We start from the raw sequence: 24,406 nt of genomic DNA, 5'->3' as shown, positions 1-24,406 counted from the left end.
TCAATTCCTTAAAGTCTCCTTCTTTATCGAATAACATTATGCTGCATTCTTTCATGCAAGTCACGAGGCATTGCATATAAAGCGTCACAAGCTTTTCAAGTGCAAGGCTGCGACTATACTGTTATTCTTTGTGCTCCTGCTACTTTTCTCTCGACTGCATCTTGTGAAACCTTCCAACTTCACCCCTATTTACACAGTACTTGAACTTCCTCTCTGCAGCTGCATCTAATTGTGGCTTAGTGCCTCTCCATGGTACAATATTGCATAAAACTCTTCTGCTGCCATTAATACATTATCAAAATTGTTGCCGACATTGCCCTGCTTATCATGAGCTGCATACATCTTGTTTGTGTGCCAGTGCAAAGTCCCCTACCTGTTAATTTCAGGTTTCTTTACTGCTTCTTCAATCTTTCTACTGTCATAAAATCAAATATTGCTTGTCAGAACATTTACCAATTAAACACATCTCTCTCACGTCTGGGGCATGTCTACCTGCTTGCTATAAGCACGTATTGGAATCTGGAGGGCTTTTGGCACTGGGCAACGCACTTACAGTTAGCCTAGTTAATCATAAATGTGCATTGTTTACACTACACTTGTTCATTAAAAAACCTGTTAACCACCTCTACAATGCAGGATGGCTCCCAACAAGAAATGTAGGTAAGGGCAAAGAAGCAGAGGCAATAACTTTCTTCAACTTTATTTCAACAACCTAGATAATATGCACAGATGACTGACTTTCCAGACATTCCATGCAATGCAGCAGTTCTGTAATAAAGCCTACACTTTACCAGCTCTACAAACCTCGAACACTATACAATCCTGACAAAAGTGGAGCCAGGCTTCCCCACATTGAGCCCCCTATAACACTTTACATTTCTGACAAAGTCAGATATATACAAGCAGACAGATTATCGAACTGGCCCATTGAGGACGGATTCGCCAGCACCACAAATTGTTTGACTCGTGTGAATCAAGGCACTGTATCTGCCATTGCACTCTTTTGGACCAAGCAATACTTCCAAAGCTGTAACCTCAGTCTTTAACTTATGTCAAATGTAACAGGGGCCTACTGATAATGCCGCTACACTCTTCACACTTACAGCAACTGTACACACACACTCCGCTCACTGAAGCTTCCGTCCATACTTTTTATCAATCAATCACTTTAGGCATGCTTTTAACTTTTGCAAGACATATTGCCTACCACAACACTTTACAGGGATGACAGGTATCATGTCTATGTACTCTAGAAGTATGTGATGTGAAAATAATGCTGATGTGAACTGTGCTCCATTTCATAATGTTCACTTCTGCTGGCTTTTGAAATCGACTGATCGACATTATGACCGTTGCCTTAACATGACACAATTTACTACTGGAAGCAGCAGTTGTGTTAAGCACACAAACATCACCACGACTGGCAAAGCAACTATGAGAGAGAATTTATAAAAAGCCCCTGTGATACCCAAAGTCTCCCAAAGCCCATCGTTGTGTGCCGATGCAAAATTCCAAAGCTGCTTTCTTTCTGCCAGTATTGCAATGAATTAATGAATTTGTTGTTTTATGGCGCAAGGGTGCCAGTATTGGAGAAAAATGTTAATCTAACTTGGGAGTTAGCTCACAGGTCAATGGTGCACAATGACCAAGTATAATAAGTGTACCTAAAAGTTTAAAAATGCCCTTCGCTGCACACAAATGCAGGAATACAAACGCAAAGATTCCTAGCTGTATTTGTGCCCTAGAACAAAACTCAAGCGTGAAGACAAACCTTCTTTTTTAAGTGAAGCACACTGTATGGCACACCTCATTAGCATGCATCCTTTGCTTCAACATGGCTTAAAACTGGACATGCACAAGGCGCTGCCTTCTGCATGTGGTTTGCATATATTTACAAAGAACTTCAGTGCAGGCGATGGTCATTTAGTAGCTACAAAAATCTATTTCTCCATGGCTGACGTGGTATGCATTTGACTGCCTAAACTCACTCTGGCCCTCAATATTTGTTAATTTCGTGCAGTGTTAGATCAATGCATTGTACCATTGCATTTATGCTAGGGGCATGCCATAGTTATACTAACATAACATTTACTTCAGAAAGGGGGTATATCTGAGAAGGCATTTTGCTTTATATACGGAAAAATTATGCAGACACTAAGCGAAATTTCCACCCACCCCCCTAATTTAATTTCTCCTTTCAATAGTGCAGTGGGCTCAGACACCATGTGGCTAAGCATGGAGGGAAAACTAACCTCTTTATGGCAAGAAGCGTGGATGGCACAGAGACGTTCCAACAAGAGTAGCTAGATGGATCAATGGACTATAGGTCCGACAAGCGAATGCACTACAGCAATGCATGTCCCTATGGCCTCAAAGAACAAACACATCTATTCCAGCATGCGTGAATCCGGAGTCTAGAAGCAGTGCACCGTAGTAATGCATCACCCATTTTGCTGTGCTGAAAAGGCCTGCTCCAAGTCCATTAATATGGTTGCATTGAGCATCACCAGGTTGCGTTATGATCACTATCTTTTCCCCTCATCTTCGAAGGTCCCTCCTCATGCAGTATTTATGATTGCATGATGCTGGTAATGGCGTGACATTTATGCAAGAAAGGTATCTTACATTCAGTAATTAACACAGCTTTTAGGATAAAAAGAAACAAACTTACTAGTTGTTTTAAAATAATGCTGGCATCTCCAGCGTTTGCCGAACGCCACTGTTACTGAACTCATGGTCGACCGTTAAGGGAAATTAATATGATCAGCTGGCTTCCGTTTTCAAAGCAGCTATCATTGAGTTGTTCCCATGGTAAATTAGTAGCTTCATGTAGTGGCAGTGGCTCTTCGTCCCCACAGGGGGGTAGAGATACCCAATGCTGATAGCATTAAATGATCTTTGGGAGTGCACATCTAACGCCAGTACAAAAAATGCTTCATTAGCAGCAGTGTGGGACAGCAACCTTGGCTACATAGGAAAGTAGTCAGATCAAACAGTGTAACAGTGATAGCCCATCAACTTCAAAATATTTACCCAAATAGATGGCAAAGCAGGGTCAAATGCATTCGACCAGCGCCCCACACAAGGGATGTATTTGGGCAGCTAAAAGTGAGAATGTGACTGCCAAGGCACGATGCCCTCAGTATGGCAATCACGCTTATCTGCAAATTTAATCTCCCAACCATCCACATCTTCTGCTTGGAGTACAATCAAAGGAGCTATTATTTTTATGCAGCTACCTGCTTTAAAGAATTATGCATCACTGCGATTTAGGAGCCGCACGACCTTTAACATGTGCAGCTTATCCAATTTCAACTTTTAGTCTCAAGAGAGATTGCAGACCAAGTGATTAACTAGCAGGTTAGCAGCCGTTCCACAAGTTCCTATGCCAATGGATCACCTAAGTTCACGTAGCATTATTTCTCGTAAAAAGTGTGCTAAATTAAAATGTACCAAAGTAAGAAGTGGCTGACTTGATACACTATGGTGTAAAACCCAACTTTTCACTGTGTTGTCATTGTTGATGAAGTTGAGGCTATGAAGCTTCACAAAAGCTGAAGGACTAGAGGAAGGTTATTGCCCCTCCTTCATGGCTATCACAGCTGCATTACTACCTTAACAAGAAACGGTGAGATGTTGGGAAGCAATGCGGCAGGGATATATATTCACCTATAATCCAGCAATCCCCAGTCACAAAACATAGATGTCGTTAAGCCTGACTAAGTACAAGCATTCCTTCACTGCAACTCTGCAAAAAGCTTTTTGTTCCACTACAACTAAAGCTTGGAATGAACATCAGTGTAATCTGTAAGCCATGGGATCGGTTCTCATAACATGAGGCACCAAGCTACAACTCGCAACCAAACAATGTTTTAACAACAGCTAGAGCCAGTTCATACTACTGCCACGGTCGTTACAAAGTCAAGCAAAGACAAACCTAAATCCTTGGAAAAGAACTAAGCAGGCCTAGACACTGCGCCATCGTGTCCAAAATCGCGATGCCAGCGCTTTCTGCATCGCCTGTGAGCTGATGTCGAACGTCATGAAGCTGATGCCAACAGCGATGGGTCCCTTAATCCAGTTCATACTCAGTCCTTTGTAGAGGCCACCAATGAGGCCTTCGTTCTTGTAGACCGTGATGAGGGTTCCCAATACACTGGTGTAGTTCTGTCCAGTGAGTGGAGCAGTCTGCATCCGCCTTCTCACAATGTCCAGCGGATAGGAGCATGACTGGCCGAACAGGCCACCTACTGCACCGAACATCAAGCGCTCGATCGGGTGCAGTTCTGTCGATCCTGTCTGCTCTGTTGAAAGGAAGAGAGGAATAGATTGATAAGTAATTGTTAGAGCAGTAGAACTGAAAGGTGGGCTAGTTAATACACATGCACGATAATGAGTGATGCGCTCAAAAGTGTAGATTAAATGGAGAAGGGATGTCCCATGGTGTTTCCTACAAACATTACTACAGTTCACTCCTGTTAATTCAACCCCTGTGGGGCAGCAAGTTTAGGCTGAATTATCCAAAAGGTCAAATAAATAAATGGCACCAAAATGAACTGATTCAAATGTATTATGTTGCTTGAAGTAGTCTGTAATAGTTGACAGACTGCTTCAATACAGTAATATAATAACTATATATATAGTCGTCAGTCACTGGCCCACAGAGACCACCCAGGGCACAGTGAAAGCTGTCACCATCGCTGCAGAACAGGTTGCTGTTGTTACTGTTGCCGCCTAAGGAATCAGTAGCGCCGCCTGCTGAATGTCTTCCATGTTTAAGCTTTTACTAACCACTGCTCACATGAGGTGACACTGGCGGGGGTTTCATTACCCAAAGCGCCATATTTTTTGCGTGCAAACTAAGCAAGTTTTCCTCCTACATCACCGTACGGTTTCTTTCCGAGACTTGCCAGTGCACTTGCATTAAGCGAAAAGTCACATTAACAGAGGTCGAATTAACAGGAATCGACTGTAGAGGGACCTCTGGAGCTAGTGTCTATGGGAGCTGCAAGTTTGGCACTTCAGCTAGCACGGTAATTATGGGTAGTGCATGGATTTGCCTAAACTTTATCGTTCTGGCTTCTAATGGCCTTGTGATTGCAGATTAACCATTTTCAACAAAACAATGCATTATAAATCCATAATTCACAATCGTGATGTGTGCACACAAATACTTATTAATCCCCACCGTGTTAGGAAACTGGAACAGCTTCGAAATTTTAGCAAGCATTATAAATAATGCAATGAGAATGTTCAAGGCCACAAGCATGAAAGTTAGAGAAATCCATGTACTGATCATCATTCCCATGGTAACTAAACAGTCGCAGCACCAGAATTCCCTCTAGTAAATTTATAAAAAAACTCTATGATTTCTCCAGTTTACCCCCCATGTTTCGGCACATCGGTCATAATCATGTAGCATTAGAACTTAGCCTTGTAGCTGAAAAAAAAATGGCTTGGAAACCAGTAAGAAAACCAAAAATCTAGAAAAGTTGACTACACGCCCAGCATACCTGCTAACCTGTGAACATTAAAAAATTTGTAACAATACTCATGAATATGACAAAAGGAGAGGGATGAGAGGAAGGAAGCAGCATGCATTTTTTGTTTATGTCTGCCCTAAGCACACATATGTCATGGGATAAATACACACTTTTATTTGCACTTATTAAAGTTTAGATACAGCACATTAAAGGGGCCCTGCAACACTTTCTTCAAGCCACCATATTTGCTCTAGACATATTCTCAGCATGTTAAAGCAAAAAAGAGCAAAAGAAGTTATGGTAACACACACAAAGCCAAGTTATCGGTCAGAAATTTCAAAGTACATGCAAAATAATAGCTACTCTCAACTCAAATTTTAATGGCTCTAAATGCCACATTTCATTCTCACATGACATCATAGGGTGGCAACAATAGCAGCACGGCATTAGCGGAAGTCGGTGTGCCAAAGTTGCCAAGCCTGCCTAGCCTGCTCAGCCTGCCGATGGCATTCCCATGACCTCTGTCATCGAGCAGCACACTGTCTGATGTTGGAGGTCATGGCACGACGTTAATGGTTAGAACAGCTTCCTCAAGGCTGCCATAGGTGCGCCAAAGTGCTCGGCATGTTGGCGCATCTTTTGCGTGGTTGCAAAACCTCTCTCGTGGCTGTGCAACGCTTCAAATGGTCGTAAAACGTAATCCTGTAGTTTCTTTTGCAGTACTCACAATATTGCACGAACGTAAATTGATTACATTTTTAACCAATGATCATGGCGCCACACTTAGATGTCACATTCTGTCTGTGAAGTACACGTGATCACAACATCGAGGCGATGCTGTCAGTGCCGCTCAACAAGCTTTCCCTGCTGCATTGCAGGGCCCCTTGAGAGCAACAAGCTAAAGCAGAGGCTTAGAAGCAATGCAGTGTTTTTAGATCACAGTGACATTTTCAGTGACTTTGCTTATGCCGATTAGCCTGCTTCAGGAAGACGTTTGAGGAAATTTGTGCGAAGGAAGTAGCCCTCTGCTTAACGTCTTGACCTGCCACAAAAGGGTGCTGCACACACCATTGCAATTTTTTTGTTGCATGCTCTTCAATCTCGCTTGCCCCATCCTTCAGCACCTTTTAACATATTTTCATGAATAAAATATTTTTGTAAAATTTGACGCAACAGTTGTAAGATCGCAGAACATGCCCAAGTTCGTCAACTTCACAACAAATTCTAGGGAATTAGCAGGTACGCCCTAGTAGACAACAGAAGCGCCTTGCCACTTTAGGTGTCCTTCCCAACAGGATAGGTGGTTTTGGTAAGTACCTCATGCAGCCATCACAAGTGCTGCAGCTTGTTAAGGAGTTTCCAGCTGCTTACAGCTCACACTTTTAAGAATTAACTTTAAGAAGTAGTAAAACTTAATTGCCATTACATTTAATAATTTTGAAACAAACTTGGCACAGTAACCTGGTTACTTAGTTACTAGTGCTAGTTACTAGTAGTGGTACTTATATTAGAACAGTCATGATGTCTGACGGACATTTGGCAATTTTGCTACCAAGTTCTATGTGTTCTTGTGCGGCAAGTGGGGGTGCTAGAATCTTTAACTGCACCTGCAAATGATCTAAATCGTTATTTGCGTCCAGAATAAATGGACAAACATTCGTTAGGTAGCCTCGCATGGCAAGTTAAACTTCCTCGATTCCTCAGCATGTTCCATCGAGGCACTATTCCTTGTTTTTAGTGCGGCTAGCTGGCATTCTTGTATAGAAGAAGCAATAAATGCCCCTTTCGTATGTTCGCACTAATGCATACTGGCTATTTTCCTACAGAGAGAGAGCACAATCAGACCCCACAAGCATAAAGCACAATTGTGACAGTTATTTGTACAAAAAGTGATGAAGGCACTAGGGTGTCCATATTGGAAGGTGTACGTTTGACTTTAAGAGGCACACTCAGACCAAAGAAGCTTGGCCAGTTTTTCAGTGACAGCTTAAAAGGGCATTCTTCACCGAGGCAAGACAGCAAGAAAAGTTGCAGAAAAGTAGGCTTATCTGAGGAGCCACCAAGACACACTGTTTTTTCGTTCCTTTTTTCTGTCTTGTCATCATCAGCAGCAGCGGTCTATTAGTCCACTGCAGGGTGGGGGCCTCTCACAGCAATCTCCAGCTACCCTCTCTTGCATCAGCCAACTTCATCCTATGCCTGCGAATTTTCTGATCTCGCCACACCACCTAATCATTGGCTGCCCTTGTGTGATTTCTTTCCCCTTGACCTCCGTTCTGTTGTAGTCGAACCTCATCATGACGAAGTCGCATCCGACACAAACTTTTTTCACTATACCCAACAATCATTGTAAGTGTGCATGCTGATATTGGTGACGAATCCGGTGACGAAGCCTCAGACAGGCCAGCAAAGGATTGCCTGCCAATTTTGATGGCCCCGTGGCGGCTTTCCGTGCCGCCCACCATGTAGCCGGCTTCCTGGCATGTGAGCAATGCTAAATTAGAAACATGCTTTTGCACTATTGGTAATATGCAATCACATGGTCGGTGTGATCACACGAGATTGGCATGTTGGCTCACCAGCTGTGGGCCAACCAAGCAAAGTCATAGGCCAAAACACACACGCCCACGCTTCACACTTTTGCTACCAGAAAATTCAGTACTTTCACCTGCAGCTAACAAACATTTGCTTTCCTGCAGCTGATATTATCTCGGATCTACTATTTTCCATTTTGTTATAGCAACCGAATACTTGCTGAAATAAGGCATGAACAATTAAACCTTGCTTTCAATTTGTTATATCTCTGTTCATTGATATCAAGATTGACTGTGCCCTAACTGACCAAACGGTTAAGTGCTCTATACATTATATGATGTGCCAAGCTCCTCTGTCTTTTAGCTAGAACACCAGCACCTACTCCCTATTTGATACTGTCGCTTTCCTGTCTCTCAACATCACATCAATCATTTGGTGTTCCATTATTCATTGCACAGTCCTCGGCTCCTTCTCAAGTTCCTTCACGATCCTCAGAATTTCTACCCCTACTAGCCTGTAGGTTAGGACCATTCGGCAGGATAGCATTAAGCAAAGAATAAATTGAATCAGCGTCAAGTTAATGGAAGTCTATAGCAACAGAAGTCCTGGCATGCTAAATTTTAATCAAAACAGCCTCAGTAAGGTTATCCCATGGTAGATATCACAATTCTGTCGCACTTCAATTCTGTCGCACTTGAGAAGGCAGCCACTACTTTCAAGACAAATTGCAAGGCAATGTTAGGTAATAAACCAAACTTATCTAATTAACCTTTTAATTTTTAACTTTCGAGCACATTTTCCAGTTGCCGAAATGAAGCCGAGCAGTAATGAAGTAATATTCATTTATCAGAAATTCTGTGCCAGCAGTTCAGCGAAATAAGACACCCGAATCCAAAGCTAAATGCGTTGATGTTCCAGTCAACGATGATCACCACTGTGGTAAACAGAGTACTAGTAAACGTTAACTGGGACAGTAATGCCATTAGTCATGGACTTTGAGGACATATTACTTGGAATTGTTGCAAAGCAAAGGATTTCTGCTAAATTAATATTACTTCAATGCGCCTCAGCTTCAATTGAGCAGCTGGGAAACAGGCGAGCATATGCAGCGATTCGTTTCACTTGATGGCATTTATGTCTTATCACCTACTGCTCATGACTGGCCCATTTTGGTGATAATGTAGGCAAAGCGCTTTTTGGATCAGTGCCGAAGTGCAAAGAAAAGAATTGGAGCAGAATCGCTGTATTATCCTGGTTTTACTATCTGAAAAGATCAATTACAAAGTTAATTAGTGGAATTTTGTTAATTAACATAACATTACAATCTGTTTTGGAAGTAGTGTTCATCTTGAAGTGATGCTGTTGATGTGATTGAATTAGTATATCTACCAAAATAGATATTTAAGTATTTTTTCATTAAAATGGACAATCTAATATATGTATACGTAGATACAGAAGAAAACAATCTTCAATCATTGGTTTTGGAACTTATCAGTTCATGCTTACGGTCTTAAAAGTGCCAAATGCTTGCTGCCACTACTTCACAACACTTCTGTCAAAACAATCTGTTAAGAGAAACTTGATGCGGTGCTCATTATGCTCTAAATAACATTCTGAACACATACCTTGAATACCTCGAATGGTAAAGCATGGATAAGTGTAACATGCATTCAGAACCATAGACTGGAAAAATCTTTACCTGCTCTTAGCCTCTTCAGAGTCTCGTACGTAAAAAAACTAGCACCAGCATACGGGATGACACCAAGCATCGTGGGTGAAAACCCTCTATACAAGTGCCTCGGGCCTTCTTTATTCCAGATTTCCCGAAACACTTCAATTATGTTTCGATACCTGCGGGTGTAGAGGAAGAATTAAAGAAACAAGGCTGTGAAGCAAGAGACGCCAGCAGCCAGTGAGACAGTGCATGCTTTTTCACTCTGAACTTCAGATAACATGAACAGCTGACACAGAGGGTTTGCATTATACAGTGGCACCTACGCCTCTCTTACTGCAGCAAGGTCAAAACTAGGAGTAAATACAAAACCATGTTAAGAAATGTTTAACATATGTGACATCATCTTTTTTTATTATTATTTAGTGCAATTCATTTTTGTAATGGTATCATTAGTGGCATACCCCCATTGTGTCATTAGTACTACGGTAAAATCCAATTCAGAGTCCAAGGGGACAATGAATCAGTTCAAGTAAAGAGGAGTCTCAACTAATGGGAGCCACTTGATGCAAAGCTGCCATGCACTGCACAGGCTACCACACAACCACGAACTTGTTCAACCGCATTCTAGAAGAGGTCTGGCTGTGAAGTTTTTGCCAACGCGATGCCCTAGTGTCCTCATACAGAGTTTGCCAGGTAAAGAATGTTAAGTTCGATACAGAAGAAAAAAAAGAGAGGGAGCAATAAAGTGCATGGGCAAACAGTCCATAGTTTGTGCGTCAAGCTGTGCCTGAAGCATAATCGTATTGATAGCATGCAACGCACCAGACTACACAGACAACACCTGCCAGCTGGATTAGAAGGAAGCTGTTGCTCAGGGTCAACTCCAATCTTGGTAGGAAGTTACTGTATAAACACTGAAAGGCTCTCTTTAGAAAACCACTGACAGACTGCTGCCATAAATCTACTTTATTTGTAATCTGCTTAAATCTGCTACATTTAGGTAACATAAAATTCTATCGACTAGTGGAAACAGAACTTTCATTTAGAACCTCAACTCTCTTATGTAAACTGCGAAAACTCAATCCATTAAAAAACATTGAAGCACCAAGCTTGCAAATCTGTAAATAAGTACAAAAACAGACATCACAGTTCTGTAAATGGCATAATGTAAACGGCATAATACTTGCATACTAAACACACTTTTTTTCTGAAAAACCAGAGCAACATAGGAAGGTAGTAATTTTAATAATACATTTAATATACGGGGTAAACTTTATGGGAATTGTATTGAAAAACTAAAAATGAGAAATGAAAGACAGTAATTACTAAAAAATGCATTATATAATATAGCTCTGCAGTAAATATACACGTACACTATTTACAAACAATGACAGCTTTCTGTTCTTCCGTACCCAGAAAACATGGTGCATCCAATTCATAGCAAGCAGCTCGATGTGCTGCTTCAGCCAGCAGTCCACATGAACTTTGTCAATACCGGACTGCCTTCCAGCAGCATGGTTCCCATGCTCCATCACATATCATGCATCCTTTGACTTAAGACCAGCCGTATAATAGGAATTACAACTCATCGCGCAAGCAAAATGCAAGACAAGTTGTAAAATGAGCAACATACAATGCTGTCACAGAACAGACACCTTTGAAGTAAAAAAAAAAATCATGTAGACCTATACACTGTGATAATCAGTGCAAGTGATCCTTTGACGAGTCAGCAAGACCAAACAACCCATCACGGTAAGAAATGTCCCGTGGTTTTTGGCGACGAATGTGTCCCAAGATGGTCATCAGCCACGGTGGCATGTCTTGCAGACAAAGGCAAGTTTTATTCAGGGCCGATATTGTTGACTGATAACTTTCAGCGATACAACACCTTCACAAGATTTTCCATAACCCAGTATCGGGTGCATCGAAGTAGACAACCGAAAGCATTCCTGACACTGTGCGAAGATATCAACCCAGGCACAGTGCCAGAATGCCGTTGGCCATATACACCAATGCATCTGGTGCCAAGTCAGATGAAACCTTGTGAATGTGATCATATTCCCAATAGTGACAGCTTCCACTCGATGACACAGCCGATGACCACCACCACCACAAGATGCTGAAATGCAGATAAGAAAACAAAGCTTCCCTTTAAAAGTAGGGCTAACGTATGGCCCATCAGCTCTCCTGCTTCTGGCTTTTACCTACTTCTAACTGCCTATGCGACAATTTGATTGGCTGTAGCACTGGCATCGCGATGAAAGGCATTCATTTTTCCACTAAGCAATAGCTCTCTCTGGCACCTGTTATCACCGTCAGCCGGAGTGAGTGAACCGGGAAGCTATGATTATTTGTAATCCTTGAAAGAGTGACAGTCACCATAAAAAATCTGCCCCCACTTAAATGCAACAATCCACATCAAAAAGTTCATTGGATACTGTGTAAAGCAATTTTTGCATTCCGATGTATCTAGATAAAAGTGCATGAGGGCAAAGCTTGCTTTCAAGCATGCTAAACATGCCTCCAGCTAATTTGATGCAATATACAGTAACCACACTACTCATGATTGGTAGCCATCACAAGTAAAATGCCAGAAGTGGAGCATCTGTAAGCACTGCTTTTGGCAGGTAGCAGGGCATAAAAAAAAAATCCTTCACAGATGTATGCCAAACTGACAACTGATACAACATACACAGCGAAGCTGTATAAGCGAGTTCCGACTACCCTTCGGCAGTACTAGGGGGCTGTGTTTGCTGGCTCGCGGCCTCAATGAAACATAACTGCTTCATTAAAGCATGAAAGTGGCTGGTCATTCTTAGTGATGGCCTCAATACAGGCTGCACTGCATTATCACAGTGTCAGCTTTCGCCGTTGCAACTCTACAAACTCCTAGCTAACCTCCAAGGTAGAGCTGGTATAATACGACATGACAAACAAAACTTATGGATGAGCACTCAATAAAAAAAATGAGTGTGTAAGTCGTCCTATTCGAATGAGATACACGTAAAGTAACTTTTATTTCATAATCACTGATCATTACGTTTTAACGCAGATTCAGGGCTCCAACATACATTGTATTGCATATACACTTGAAATCAACAACCTCGTCACAGGCCGGCCTTCACCACATGAAAACCATCACAAGCTTCGCTGCAAAATTGCAATCTTAGAGGGCTATAATCACCTCTCTGGCCTGGAGACGGCCATCCTTGCACGTGCAACGTCCAAGGGGTATGTCAATGCTGATGCTGTGCAACCAGCTAAGGAGCCGGCAAGGAAGGTCTTGAAGTAGTGCTTCTTCCTGGCAAGCCCAAGTTTATGTTATTAGCACACAATCTATAGATGGAACAACATAGTAGCATCAGTTATCGCAGTCGCATACGCACACTCCAGGAAGTGTTGACTGTTTGAAGGTGTGCGTTTGTTCCACAGCAATAATCACTATTCTATACTCTGGTTCATACATAACAGGCAACGCTATGAAAACTAGGCTGTTGACATCCGTGACCAAAAAGTAGTGCATCACATATGAAAGAAAGATACTAGGTGCACACCATGTAAATTGATGTAAAATTAAGCCTCATACATTTACGTTGCAAAGTATGATGTACTTATTACGTGCAAGGTGTCGGCAATCCAAAACTATTTACCACCAAACAAGCGCGGTGACACATTTCTGTGACCAGCCGCCACAGCGCACGACTTGCGCTCGCGACCAAAACATACGTCGCTCAAGAACAATCTCCAAGGTCAGAATCTTTTAAATAATATGTTGCCTACTAGAAGTACAAATGTGCACAATATGTGACTTGACATAAACTCGTGACTGCAAGTTGTTGTTCATATAATATATAAAGTAGCTATTTTGTAGAAGACGTGGCAAGTGAAGAACAACTACATTTAGAAGTGCGTGGAGTGGGGCTTCTATGACCGCACTACGTACATAGCTTCCACAGCGTTGCCTGCTGTGCGTGAAATTAAATATAGGCTGCACTGCAAAATTAAAGCTCTGCACCTTGGTATCAGCTGTACTTTTATATGCAAAGCATCTCTGACATGAACAAAACCAAGTTGCAAACTGCATGTTAATGAACAGACACACACACTGACATGATAACAATTACTGTTGCAGGAAAAATGTGCCCCAGTAAGTTTTTCTTTTCCTTTTCTTTAATCACACCAACAAATGTGGCCTTTCTCCAATGGCATATGGGTGTAAGACTTCATTAAAACTACGCCAGAGCAATACATAGGATGTAACAGTTGACTGTAGTTGCTATCTAGTGCCAACTGGCAAAAACGTGTGTTTAGCAGGTAGCACATTGCAAATTTCTAGGTGCATATTTCTTAATACAATTTTGCACATCCACAAAGAAGTTTTGTGGAGTCTAGCAAACTTTGAAATTTATTTAGCACAGTATTCCTTATTAACAAAATAGAAAGTGACCTTCTGTGCCTGTTATTAGATAATATGGATGTTAGAACAACATGATTGTTCATACAGCTCTTCCAGCACATAACATATTGAAACATGGAGCACTTTTTAAAAGGTATTCAATAAACACCAAGTTATCAACATCAAGAAGTGTCTCAGGTCACACAAGATGTGCTGGCAATATCTAAGTGCCTGTACATCTCAAATGTTGTAGCCACACATAGTAAGACGGGCCTAGTCAAGTGCATGCATGAAATAACCATTTAGTGTAGCACATTCTCAAACATGTGCGGTTGTCTCAGGGTAATCTAGAATGTATAATCAAGCCCATATTGTCGAGAAGAGAGGAACGACGCAACCTTCGGCTGGGCCGGCAACGAACGAAGTGTCCCGGCACTGTTTATTGGCATGATATATATACACGAATGCCTGGAACCACTTCAGTGGCGCTCTCTGTTAGATGGGTAAGCAGCGTTAGTGTTAGTGGTGTTAGTGGCGCCACCGTGGATCGAATGTAACAAAACACAACTCTACGCATATAAATAGGAGACAGCATGATACCCACACCTTTGGATTGCATAACTTGCAAAACCTGCATTCCACAACTCCTCTGCTTGAAAATGAACATATACTAAGTACTGTTGCCCTAGTTTTTGAAAGTCTAATGTTAGGAGGAAGGTTGCGATTAAAACAGCTTTAGTTCTAAGGATCCTTCTCCTTCTGATTCAGTTCCTTTCTCTACACACTGTGCTTTTGCACAATGGATTGCGATGCTGGCCTTCACTCATACAGAGACGAGTTTCACAGTAAGCCATTACAGGAGTCATGAGTACACCTTCTGCAAACATGTCACGACAGCTACAGGCAGAGTAGGTCATTTACCCAACATTATTTGAAGGTGAAAGGGTCACTGAGTGGTAGCTACAAGCTGCATAGTCCTGCCTATGATCAGAACACATACCATTTGTGACTTGCAACCTAACCTATCTGACATCGGCACCTCAGCAGCAGTGAATGTGACACATGGTGATGATGGACAGCAAAAGAGATGACACTACACCTTCCATAGTGACCTGTGTTCTTTTCCCTGGAAACATTTTTAAAATTTTGAAGATTTTGTGCTTACTACTGCTTTGTTTCCTAGCAAATTTCACAGCAAGGTGGCATATTACAGTCCAGTTCATTCAACATATCACTTGGCACTCTTAACTGCTTGGTTTGTCAAGAAAAAAAAATGCAAATTTGCCATTATCCACACCTCTTTGGGTGTCCATATCCCACCCCCTGCACTTACTGAAAACTTACCTCGAAGGCCATCCTCTGGCATACTACGGACACTGAAAATGCCAAGGTACTAATGTCCCCAGCTGCCATGTTTTGAGCATCGCTCAGTGGGCCTCTTCAGTCCTTATCAGTCCTTGACAGTCCCAGACTGCCCAAGGCGGTGCTTTCAGCTAATGCACGTTACATATGCAGTGTCTCGGGCAGTCCTGGACAGTCCAGGATGGCAAATCGATGAGACCCACTTGGAGGTGTTCAGAGAAAGACAACCTCACATTTATTTCTTTACAAACTATAGTCAGTGACAGGCTAAAAATTACAAACAAGCTCCACCAATAAAAACACAGTGTACCTATCCTTATCCTCTGAAAGAGAGCCAAGCCAGCAGGAGTCCACTCACAATTAGACACAAATTATGTACAGCCAATAAGGTTTGCTTATTACTCTGACGCTCAGTGGTATTGCATGTTTAAAACAGCTGTTTCTGCTGTACAAGTCTGTCTTTGTGTCACTGGTTTCAGGATTAAATATGAATGTCCAGGGCAAATCTTAAGAATGATACTGATACCACGGCTCGGGCAAAAATAATGTTTGAGCTTGAAACAACGAGCTTTCATTTCCCAATTAGCCCAGTTTTTACATTAGCAGAGCAAAGGCATTAAGCTGTAAGTGGACTCCACTTTAATTTCCTTTCCGTGAAGTCGGAAGCTCCGAACTATTTCATCCGTAGAAAACATTGCAGATCAAAACCAAATTCTATGCGAAACACACGGAGTGAGACTTCTATGACAGCACCATGTTGTATAACCTCCATAGCGTTGCCTGCTATGTTTTAATTGTAGTATAGCATAGCAAAAGCGCCTATTCAAAATTGTCTTTTTGACCGGCAAATTTGACAGCTCACCTCCTTTCGTTTGTGTCCACCTTGAGGATGATCTTCCAGTGCTCATGAGCAGCGTACTGGCACGCGGCAAAGGGGACAACTCTTGCCATGGTGGCTGTGTTGCCTCGCCACCAACTGAATAGGCCATGCTCCTTGTACGAGTTGACCAGGAACTTAATCGCCTTGGGAAACGAGAACTGCTCATTGTGTACTGCAATCGGGCAAGGAAGTACAATGTTATGGGGGACGGAAAATAAAGAAGTGCAAAATAAAGATGTTAGTTTAGACAAAGCACACTGCCAAATTTAGGGACATGCTCCCAAGCATTCTTTTCTACTTCTGATTTTCCCTTTTTCCATCATTATTTTTTTTTCTACAGTGAAGCGCACAGACTTTTAAAGCTACTGCCACCAGTGACCATACACCAGATGAATAAGTGAAAAATCTGATCCTTATTTAAGTTCACTTCCAGTGAAAGCATGTTTGAAAAATCCCAGGTAGATGTTGCAATTCTCATGTGAATGTATCACCACTTCTATTCAGTGTTTATTTAATTTTTTTTTGTGTATAGAGAGGCCTTGGGACTTTCAGTTTCTTATGCAAGAAGATGTAGGGATTTCCTAGATGATGTGCAATAAAATATGCAAAATAAGGCAGCACTATTCAGGTGGCCTCACTACATAAGCTATTATCACCAAGGAGGTAATCTAAACTAGGCACGTGGAACAGGGGAAACGATGTCAGCCTGAGAAAGGGCCGCAAGGCGCCATCAAATATAGCCTTGAGGCAAGGAAGCTAACAAAGGAACAAGTAAGTGTTAGGACAAAGTGGTAAAAAGAGCACATAAAAAACAGCAACCCTCCCCGCTGAAAGTGCACAGAATTAAAAAAAAAAAAAAAAGAGGCATTTTTTGCTGAGCACAGGGCATACAGTTCATGGTCAATGTTCATCCAGACTACAAAAAGCACAACTTAAAACATGATGAACATGCATGGCAAAAAAACATGCTAAAAAGTACTATTTCGGGAAAGCATATGCATTTAGAGGCAACTTCAATGACACTGTGTAAAAGCTTCCGAACCAAGGAGATATTAAACAAGGCCCCTTTCCCTCATTTCTTTTTTCAGCAGCAAATAGAGAACATTCAGGCTACCTAAAATGCAGGAGATGCAAAAAGAGTTAGCAAAAACTCTCCTCACAAGGCAAAGCCTTTGTAAGATTATATAATTTAAGAAGCTAGCCTAAAAATGATTACAGATCAAGTAACAATCAAACTGTTGTACAAGGCTAAATATTTACACATGCATGCATAAAGAAAAAAGAGAGAGGAGGAACTCCTGACTACAAACTTCAGTCAATAGCAAGAAATTATATGATAAAAAAGTAACTCATTAGTGGCTTTTCCATGACTCGGCATGCCACACCGACTGTGGAATCAGTAGTATGTAGTACTAGGTCACCATAAAAGTGTACATCTTACTTTGGAAGTTAATTTTTGTGCGGTCAAGGGGTGCTATAGCCGTCTTCGCGAGAGAGCCAGCTAGTGCCCCAGCGATGAACGAAGTGATAACTTTATCTCGATTCGTTATCTGCAAATAAGAAGGAAAATAAAACAGATCATGACTATTTGCAATATTCATGAAAGGACAGTGCCACAACATACAAGCTGAACAGTTATATAAAAAGTGAACAGGGAAAAAAAGAAAAAGAGAAGTCCGAATTGTTTGCAACATTCAGCACAGAGCACTGGAAGTCACACTGTACAAGCTTCGAAAGCTTAACGAGCAGCAAGCATCGCAGACGAATTAGTCACGTTTTGGAGGCCGATTTGCATGTACTGGACACAAGTAAACGTAACCAGTGAAGTTTTATGTCAGCAGTTGGGTAATTCAGTGGAGGTGTTTGTCTTACCATGCATACTGCTAATAAGGTTGCGAGAGGATAAAACAGTGGTGTTGAAGTCAGTCTACTATAAAAAGAAAGCTTTTTTTTTTCTCCCTCACTGGAAGGAACAACTAATTAGTTGAGTTAGCTGCTGTGGCAAATAAAGTGTCTATTTGATTCTGTTGAGCAATTATTAACATGCTGCACACACCTAAAAGGTAGCCTCCACTGAATCCTTTATAGCATGCCAGTCAGTCAGTGCAAGTTGTTTGTAAGGTCAGTGAAAAGGGAATTGCTAAGAAGTCAGAAATGTGCCCAGAGGTGGAAGAAAGCAAGCAGTGTTTGCAAAATTATCTGCCTTTACCGTAACTTCTCCCTCAGCCATTGAACGAAAAGATCAGCCTAGGGAAGCGTTGTCTCCAAACCTAGCCAGAAGGGCGGGAGAAACACGAAATGAGCAAATAATAAAATCCAGGGTCAGCAATTGCATTAATGTTGTCAAAGTGCTCCTTTCTCCTCCTGCATCATGCCAGTAAAGTTATGTTCTTAAATACAGTGTTTATTTTAATAGTTGCATTAGTTTAGCATAATAATATTCTTGCATTGGTAACTACTACCAGTAACCAAATTTTTAAAATGAGAACAGGCAAACAAAATGGATTAGTTCTGCTAGGAAAGTGCAAGGATGAAATTTGTGTTATGTTGAATGTGAAAGTATGCAACAGATACCCGTTCTGCTATGTAGCCTATAATAGAAAAACTCACAATTATGCACACATTTACGTATAAGTCACAGTTTTGTTCATAATTTTGCCACGCTGATTGCTGCCTAGCTTGCTCAAAGCACCATAATAAGCTCGTACAATCTTAATCACTGGTTGACTGGTTGAGCTTAATGTCTTAAAGCTACACCCTGACTACGGAAGGATGGTGCAATCTTGGCCTCCAGCTTTATTTTCATCACAAAAGGTTATTTAAAGTACACTGAAATACAAAAGCAAAGAGATTTCTTTGCTCTGCACCTAATGAAATGTGGCTGCAATGACCAGGACACAAGTTCATGACTTTGCAATCAGCAGCAGAACATTAAATGACTAGCTTTTCTCACAGACACCACTATCTTGCTGCTGCATCACCTACTGCTACACAAGTTTAGTTAGAAACAGAAAAAAAAAAAAGTCAGAAGAAGAAAAGAGCTATAAAACAACAATGCAAGCTGCTTTGTTGTTTTCTTTTCCATCACCAGACAGATCTGTGCAAGTTTCAGTTAGCTGGTGTGACACGATTATTAATAACAGAAAGGCAAACAAACTTAGACAATGAATGAGAAAAGCATGATGCTGACTTCCAACTGGTTTATTCTTTTTTTCTGTATGCTTTTTGTACCCTCCTATTTCAGGCATGCAAATGCCCTTCCTGTATTTCTCCTTTTTTTTTTGTAAACAGCCATTCCTAATCCAAAGTCTGCTTATCACACTGTTCCCTACAATCACTGCAGACACGAATGACTATGCTTTATATTTTTCACACTTGAACTCACAGCACTGCAGCCAATTACATTCAGAAGTGATATGTTTTTCACCTCATCCAGAGTGCTATTTATTTGTCCCAACAGCCATGCGCCACAGAAAGTCGCTGTGCCCTTTTCGTGTGTGATAACCTTAAACCTGCTATGTTTGTTGCTCAGTTTTTCATAGTGTTCTTAACTAATCATGGTGGGTAAGCTTATGCACAGATCCATTAAGTGACCACAAAGGATAAGACTACCATACTCATGAAGTCTAACAAAAACAGAGAGAGAGGGGGGGAGGGGGAGAGGGAGCGGAACCATTAGAGTCTTGACTGTGGCATCAGCATATCATGGCGTGTATGTTGCTGAGCTTTCTTGTTGCCCTCAAATTTGTATGTGGCTGCCAATAAACAACTATATACAAAAAAAAAGGAAACAGGTAGTAGGCCCGGAACCCAGAAGCCAGAGCACAAAGGTGAAACACTTTACTGTGAAGAATACAAATAATAACTCAGGAGAAAAAAAAGAGCGAATAAGGTAGTGGGCAGTGGTAATTACATGGCAAATAAGTTCTGTGGAAATCTGTAAAGTGAAGGAAGCTTCATGCAAGAGAAATATTGTCATCCACCCTATGTAGCATGACGCTACAAAGGAAACCTTTACGGGTTTCTCAAAAAGAGTTTCGCAGTTGAAGAAAAATTTTTCCTAGTAAGAAGTTCTGACATGGGACTAATGCATTTCTGGGGCGGTCGCTCTACCATTTGAGCTAACCAGGAGGCTAGCATATTGCATTGCAAAGGCTATAGTTAATTCACAACTTGAAGCACAGGGATGGTGAAAACAGCAAATTCGCAAGGTGCAGGAAGCTCCTTCTAAGAATTTAGATGCTTAAATGCGCGGTGAAGCCAATCCATACATCATCACCCATACATTACATCACCCCATACTTCTGCTAAGCACAGCATCCTGCCCACCAAAAGTGATGTATAGGCCTAGAAAAATGACAGATTTGTAGACTGTAGATGAACAATAATTGCATTGTTTCCTCTTGATTTTACACAAATGTTAGCCCACTATAATTCCACTTGGAGAAAACAATAAGAATGTGCTAAGTAGTCCTCGAAATTAGATAAGCATGCCCCACAAAAAAAAGAAAGAAGCTTTCAAGCTTGTTCCACATCATTTAAGCTTTAAAGCTAATGGTATATCTCCTGTGCCACTTTGTTTAGAAGTGAAGATGTTTGAACAGGGCAAATAATTGAAAAGGAATGAAGAAAAAAAACACATTTACATCTGTTTTAGTTTAACCAAACCACAGTACAATTTAAACAGTTCTATGGAACAACATATGGGGCAGAAAAGAAAGGAAAAATCAGAACCTCCACCAGTGCACCTCCCCGGTTCTTCCTATTCACTGTTGTGCTTTTCAATTGTTAGCCTTAGTATGTACAGGTGCCCACACTCATATCCAGCAATTCCCAATCAGTGCACTGTGATGCAATGAAATCTATATCAGTGCAGTGCTGGCTTGTTTGAAAGGCAATGCTGGTGATCAGCGGAACCCAAGGATACTCGGGTAATACAGTATTCAGCCCAGTACAATGAGCCTAGCAGCTGCTGTTTCATTAACTCCTTTTCCTCAGCAGCCTAGAGTTCGGGCCTTCCATACCAAAGTGTGAACTACTGTACCAACAAGACAAATTGGCACCTCGTTGACAGAATCAATGTTGGCATCAAGGTTTCCTGAATCGGGGGGGGGAGAGAGAGAGAGAGAGAGAGAGAGAGAGAGAGAGAGAGAGAGAGAGAGAGAGAGACGCCACAGGTTCCCTAGCCCTGAGCACCAGCCCCCCCTCTAATACAGTAAATTAAGCCTTGGTTCCACAATGATAAAAGCAAGCTTGTGTAGGTGAAATGTGCCTCAGCTCCGGCCCCCACACTCAAAATACACTTCAGAAGCCCCTGTTTGGTGAGGCTTATAGGTCAATCGGAGCTGAGAATTTGAACTGACCTTGCTGCCACGAGCAAAACCTTAGTGACGGCCATTTCTGCCTTCTGCAATACACAAACTCTGTAGCCATAAAGATCACATGACTTTGTTTTGTAGAGGGCACAGAGAGCGGAAAAGACATTTAGCTGTTGTGGTCTATGGCTCATGAAATAAACCAAATATTTAATAGCATGATATACTACACTACTGCTTACCTCATACTGTGGTTCGTCATCCCAATGGCTGAATGCATCAGGTGTTGGTTCAGTATCGTTTGAATTTTCATCATGTGCACTGCGGTCTAGTGTTGGCAAAAATTTTAATTTCATGCCAAAATTTCATTCAGGCCCCTTCAGTTCTTAAGCCTGAAATAATCAATGAGCTGTGTTACTTCCCTTCTGCATGGTACAGTCAAAATATTGCTAATTTCAGTCACATGACACAAATATGCCAATTTATAGAGCAATTTGAGGAGGTCACCCATGGAAGAGAAAGCGATGAAGTTGATGTTGAGGCAGGCCACTTGCATGAACTGTTAGCATACCATCCTGCATGTATGCCAATGTGCCGCTACATGTAAATATTTTGTGCATATGTGCATACTTCTTCCATCCATCCATAACACCATAGGCATTGAATATTTCAAACGTTTGCACATCTTGTCACAGTTACACACATATATTTTGAAGGAACTAATAATAATAATTTGACCTTGTGTGCTAAAATCACACCTGGCCTATCAAGCATGCTGCAGCAGAAGGCTCTGGGTTAATTTAGAGCACTTTGGCTTCTGTAACATGCACCTAACACTCATCAAACAATGTGTTCTTGCCTTCTTCCCCCATAAGAACACCACACTGCAGAAATTAATAACATCAGAAAGCAACTACAGAGGTATCAGGGCAAGGCTACCCATCTTAACACTCAGGACAGAGCTCGAGATGGACAGAAAATAATGATAGTGTCTTCAGTAAAATCCAAGCACTGCATAATTTGGATAACGCATTGTGTGCTTTTGCACAGTCATTACAAGGCCTTCTAAATCTCCAAGTTATGTCAAAGCAAAGCTTCATGACAAGCACTTCTTCACTTGACGTTTCCTTCTTTACATGCTAAGCACCAAGAAGAAATAATTCACAAGCACTAGCATTCTAACGGTCGCACTGACACATGCATGTAATTTTTCGACAAAATGTTAGCGTGCAGACCAATTATGCCAACAAAGAAGTGCACAATGTCTCTGAGAATTGAGTGAATGCTTCATCACCTACTTACATCGTGTTACGTAATTTGGGCAAGAAACGACGCCGGTACTGGATGTTCCAGGTACTGGAAGTTTTGATTTTAGTCAAATATATCGGGCATAATTTCCTACAGCATCAAATGAGATGCATTATCAGAAGACCAGAGTGCAGGGTGCATAAACTAGAACGCACCTCAGCAGCATACAGACCTTTTCTTTGACTAATAATGACTGACTTTTTTGTTGTTTGTTGTGTGTGCTCAATGGTAACACGCGTTAGTAATATATTTCTTAACGGGCTCAAAACTAAGAAATAGGCAAGAAAAACGAACTGTGCATTGCTTTTTCTATTATTAATTTTACTGCTGCCTATAATCTGCACGTACACTTTCCCACTGATCAGCATATATATTTGGAGACTCAAGTTTCCGAAACTCGCTCACGTTGTTGGTTTCAACAATATGTAGAATCATCGTTATAAATCCGTGGTACTAGTAAAAGCACGGGCAAGTTTAGTCACTTGAAACACGAACAAAAAAAAAAAAAAGGCTGTGCAGTTACTGAATATGTGTTAAGTATGTAAGGAAGTACAGTGATATAACGTATTACATGAACACGAAATCTCCCGACGACCCAATTTTACGCTTCACATCACGAAACAAACGCCAAGAATTTCTCAAGCGCATCCAAAGGTGAAGTGCGCAGACCAGGCACACCGACGGGTCAATGCTTTATAAATAACTGCCTGACTGCTTCGGAGCATTTTATCTTCAGATTAGCACGACACGACGAACCCGCGACGAGCAGGTAAGGCAGCGGTACTACTCACATCCGTACAGGTAAAATGTTCTACGGGAGCAAGGTCGCGAAGCAGCAGTTCTGTCAGCACACGGCCAGGCAAAGGTCTTCTCACTCGTGGAAAAACAGCACAGGCTACACGTGCTCTACGTTGAGCGTGTACACTTGTGTGCCGAAGTACGGTAACTTGTGCTAAACAGAAACGATGCTACGCTGCCGACCGGAACTAGCACACTACTGGCATATCCGAGTGTCCTTTTGGGATTGCCGGAAAAACGTAAAGCTGACGTCATTAAACCACACCCATGTCGTCATTTGGCGGTTGTTTCAAGCATATATATTTGGCTCAATGAAGCGGCGTAGAAAACGTAGAGTTGTCCAAACACTTCGGGCATGATACGAACGTCAGCTAGCTTTAACCATGATAACGGCTTGTTCTTGTTTATGATCGCCACACCTTAAGTCCTTTTCCCACAGGTTTGAGAAGGTCGCCGTGCTGACGGCAGTGAAGCGCCTCCATTGCCTAATCAATGCGGCGTGTTTAGCAGATCGGCACCTTTGTTGAAAAAATATGTCGGATAAGTCGCAGAAAGAACTAAGGAAAGGGCAGTAATCGCTCCGTGCGTGCGTGCTACCTCATGGATATAGGACGTGGTAGAACAATACGGCGTGGAAACAGGTTAGCGCACGGC

At 41.7% G+C, this 24,406-nt stretch overlaps 1 protein-coding gene across 3 annotated transcripts; it reads right to left on the bottom strand.

The window, feature by feature from the left end:
- Nucleotides 1-674: 674 nt before the first annotated feature.
- DPCoAC (dephosphocoenzyme A carrier) lies at nt 675-23,961 on the bottom strand. 3 transcript variants are annotated; one of them, XM_075692815.1, is made up of 8 exons: nt 23,746-23,961; nt 22,154-22,221; nt 21,889-22,038; nt 17,773-17,881; nt 16,314-16,503; nt 12,878-12,994; nt 9,718-9,869; nt 675-4,304 (listed from the first exon to the last, which is right to left on the bottom strand). In XM_075692815.1, the coding sequence occupies exons 3-8, from the start codon at nt 22,000-22,002 to the stop codon at nt 3,967-3,969; spliced, it is 1,020 nt and encodes a 339-aa protein (XP_075548930.1). In that variant the 5' UTR covers nt 22,003-22,038; nt 22,154-22,221; nt 23,746-23,961; the 3' UTR covers nt 675-3,966. The 3 variants fall into 3 exon arrangements, with proteins under 3 accessions (XP_075548930.1, XP_075548929.1, XP_075548931.1); XM_075692814.1 differs by lacking the exon at nt 22,154-22,221 and having other exon boundaries at nt 23,746-23,960; XM_075692816.1 differs by lacking the exons at nt 22,154-22,221; nt 23,746-23,961 and adding an exon at nt 18,541-18,601 and having other exon boundaries at nt 21,889-22,025.
- Between the last annotated feature and the right edge of the window lie 445 nt (nt 23,962-24,406).

This window comes from Dermacentor variabilis, chromosome 5 (assembly GCF_050947875.1).
Source record: "Dermacentor variabilis isolate Ectoservices chromosome 5, ASM5094787v1, whole genome shotgun sequence".
NCBI classification, from domain to species: domain Eukaryota; kingdom Metazoa; phylum Arthropoda; class Arachnida; order Ixodida; family Ixodidae; genus Dermacentor; species Dermacentor variabilis.
This window is presented reverse-complemented; position numbering and strand designations above follow the sequence as displayed.

Excerpts from the sequence above, each read along its gene's own strand:
- DPCoAC (XM_075692815.1), bottom strand. The coding sequence starts at position 22,002 with ATGAAATTAAAATTTTTGCCAACACTAGACCGCAGTGCACATGATGAA. Across the intron at positions 16,504-17,772 it reads CACAAAAATTAACTTCCAAA|TACACAATGAGCAGTTCTCG; the intron begins GTAAGATGTACA and ends GCCCGATTGCAG. Across the intron at positions 4,305-9,717 it reads TCTGAAGAGGCTAAGAGCAG|AGCAGACAGGATCGACAGAA; the intron begins GTAAAGATTTTT and ends TCCTTTCAACAG.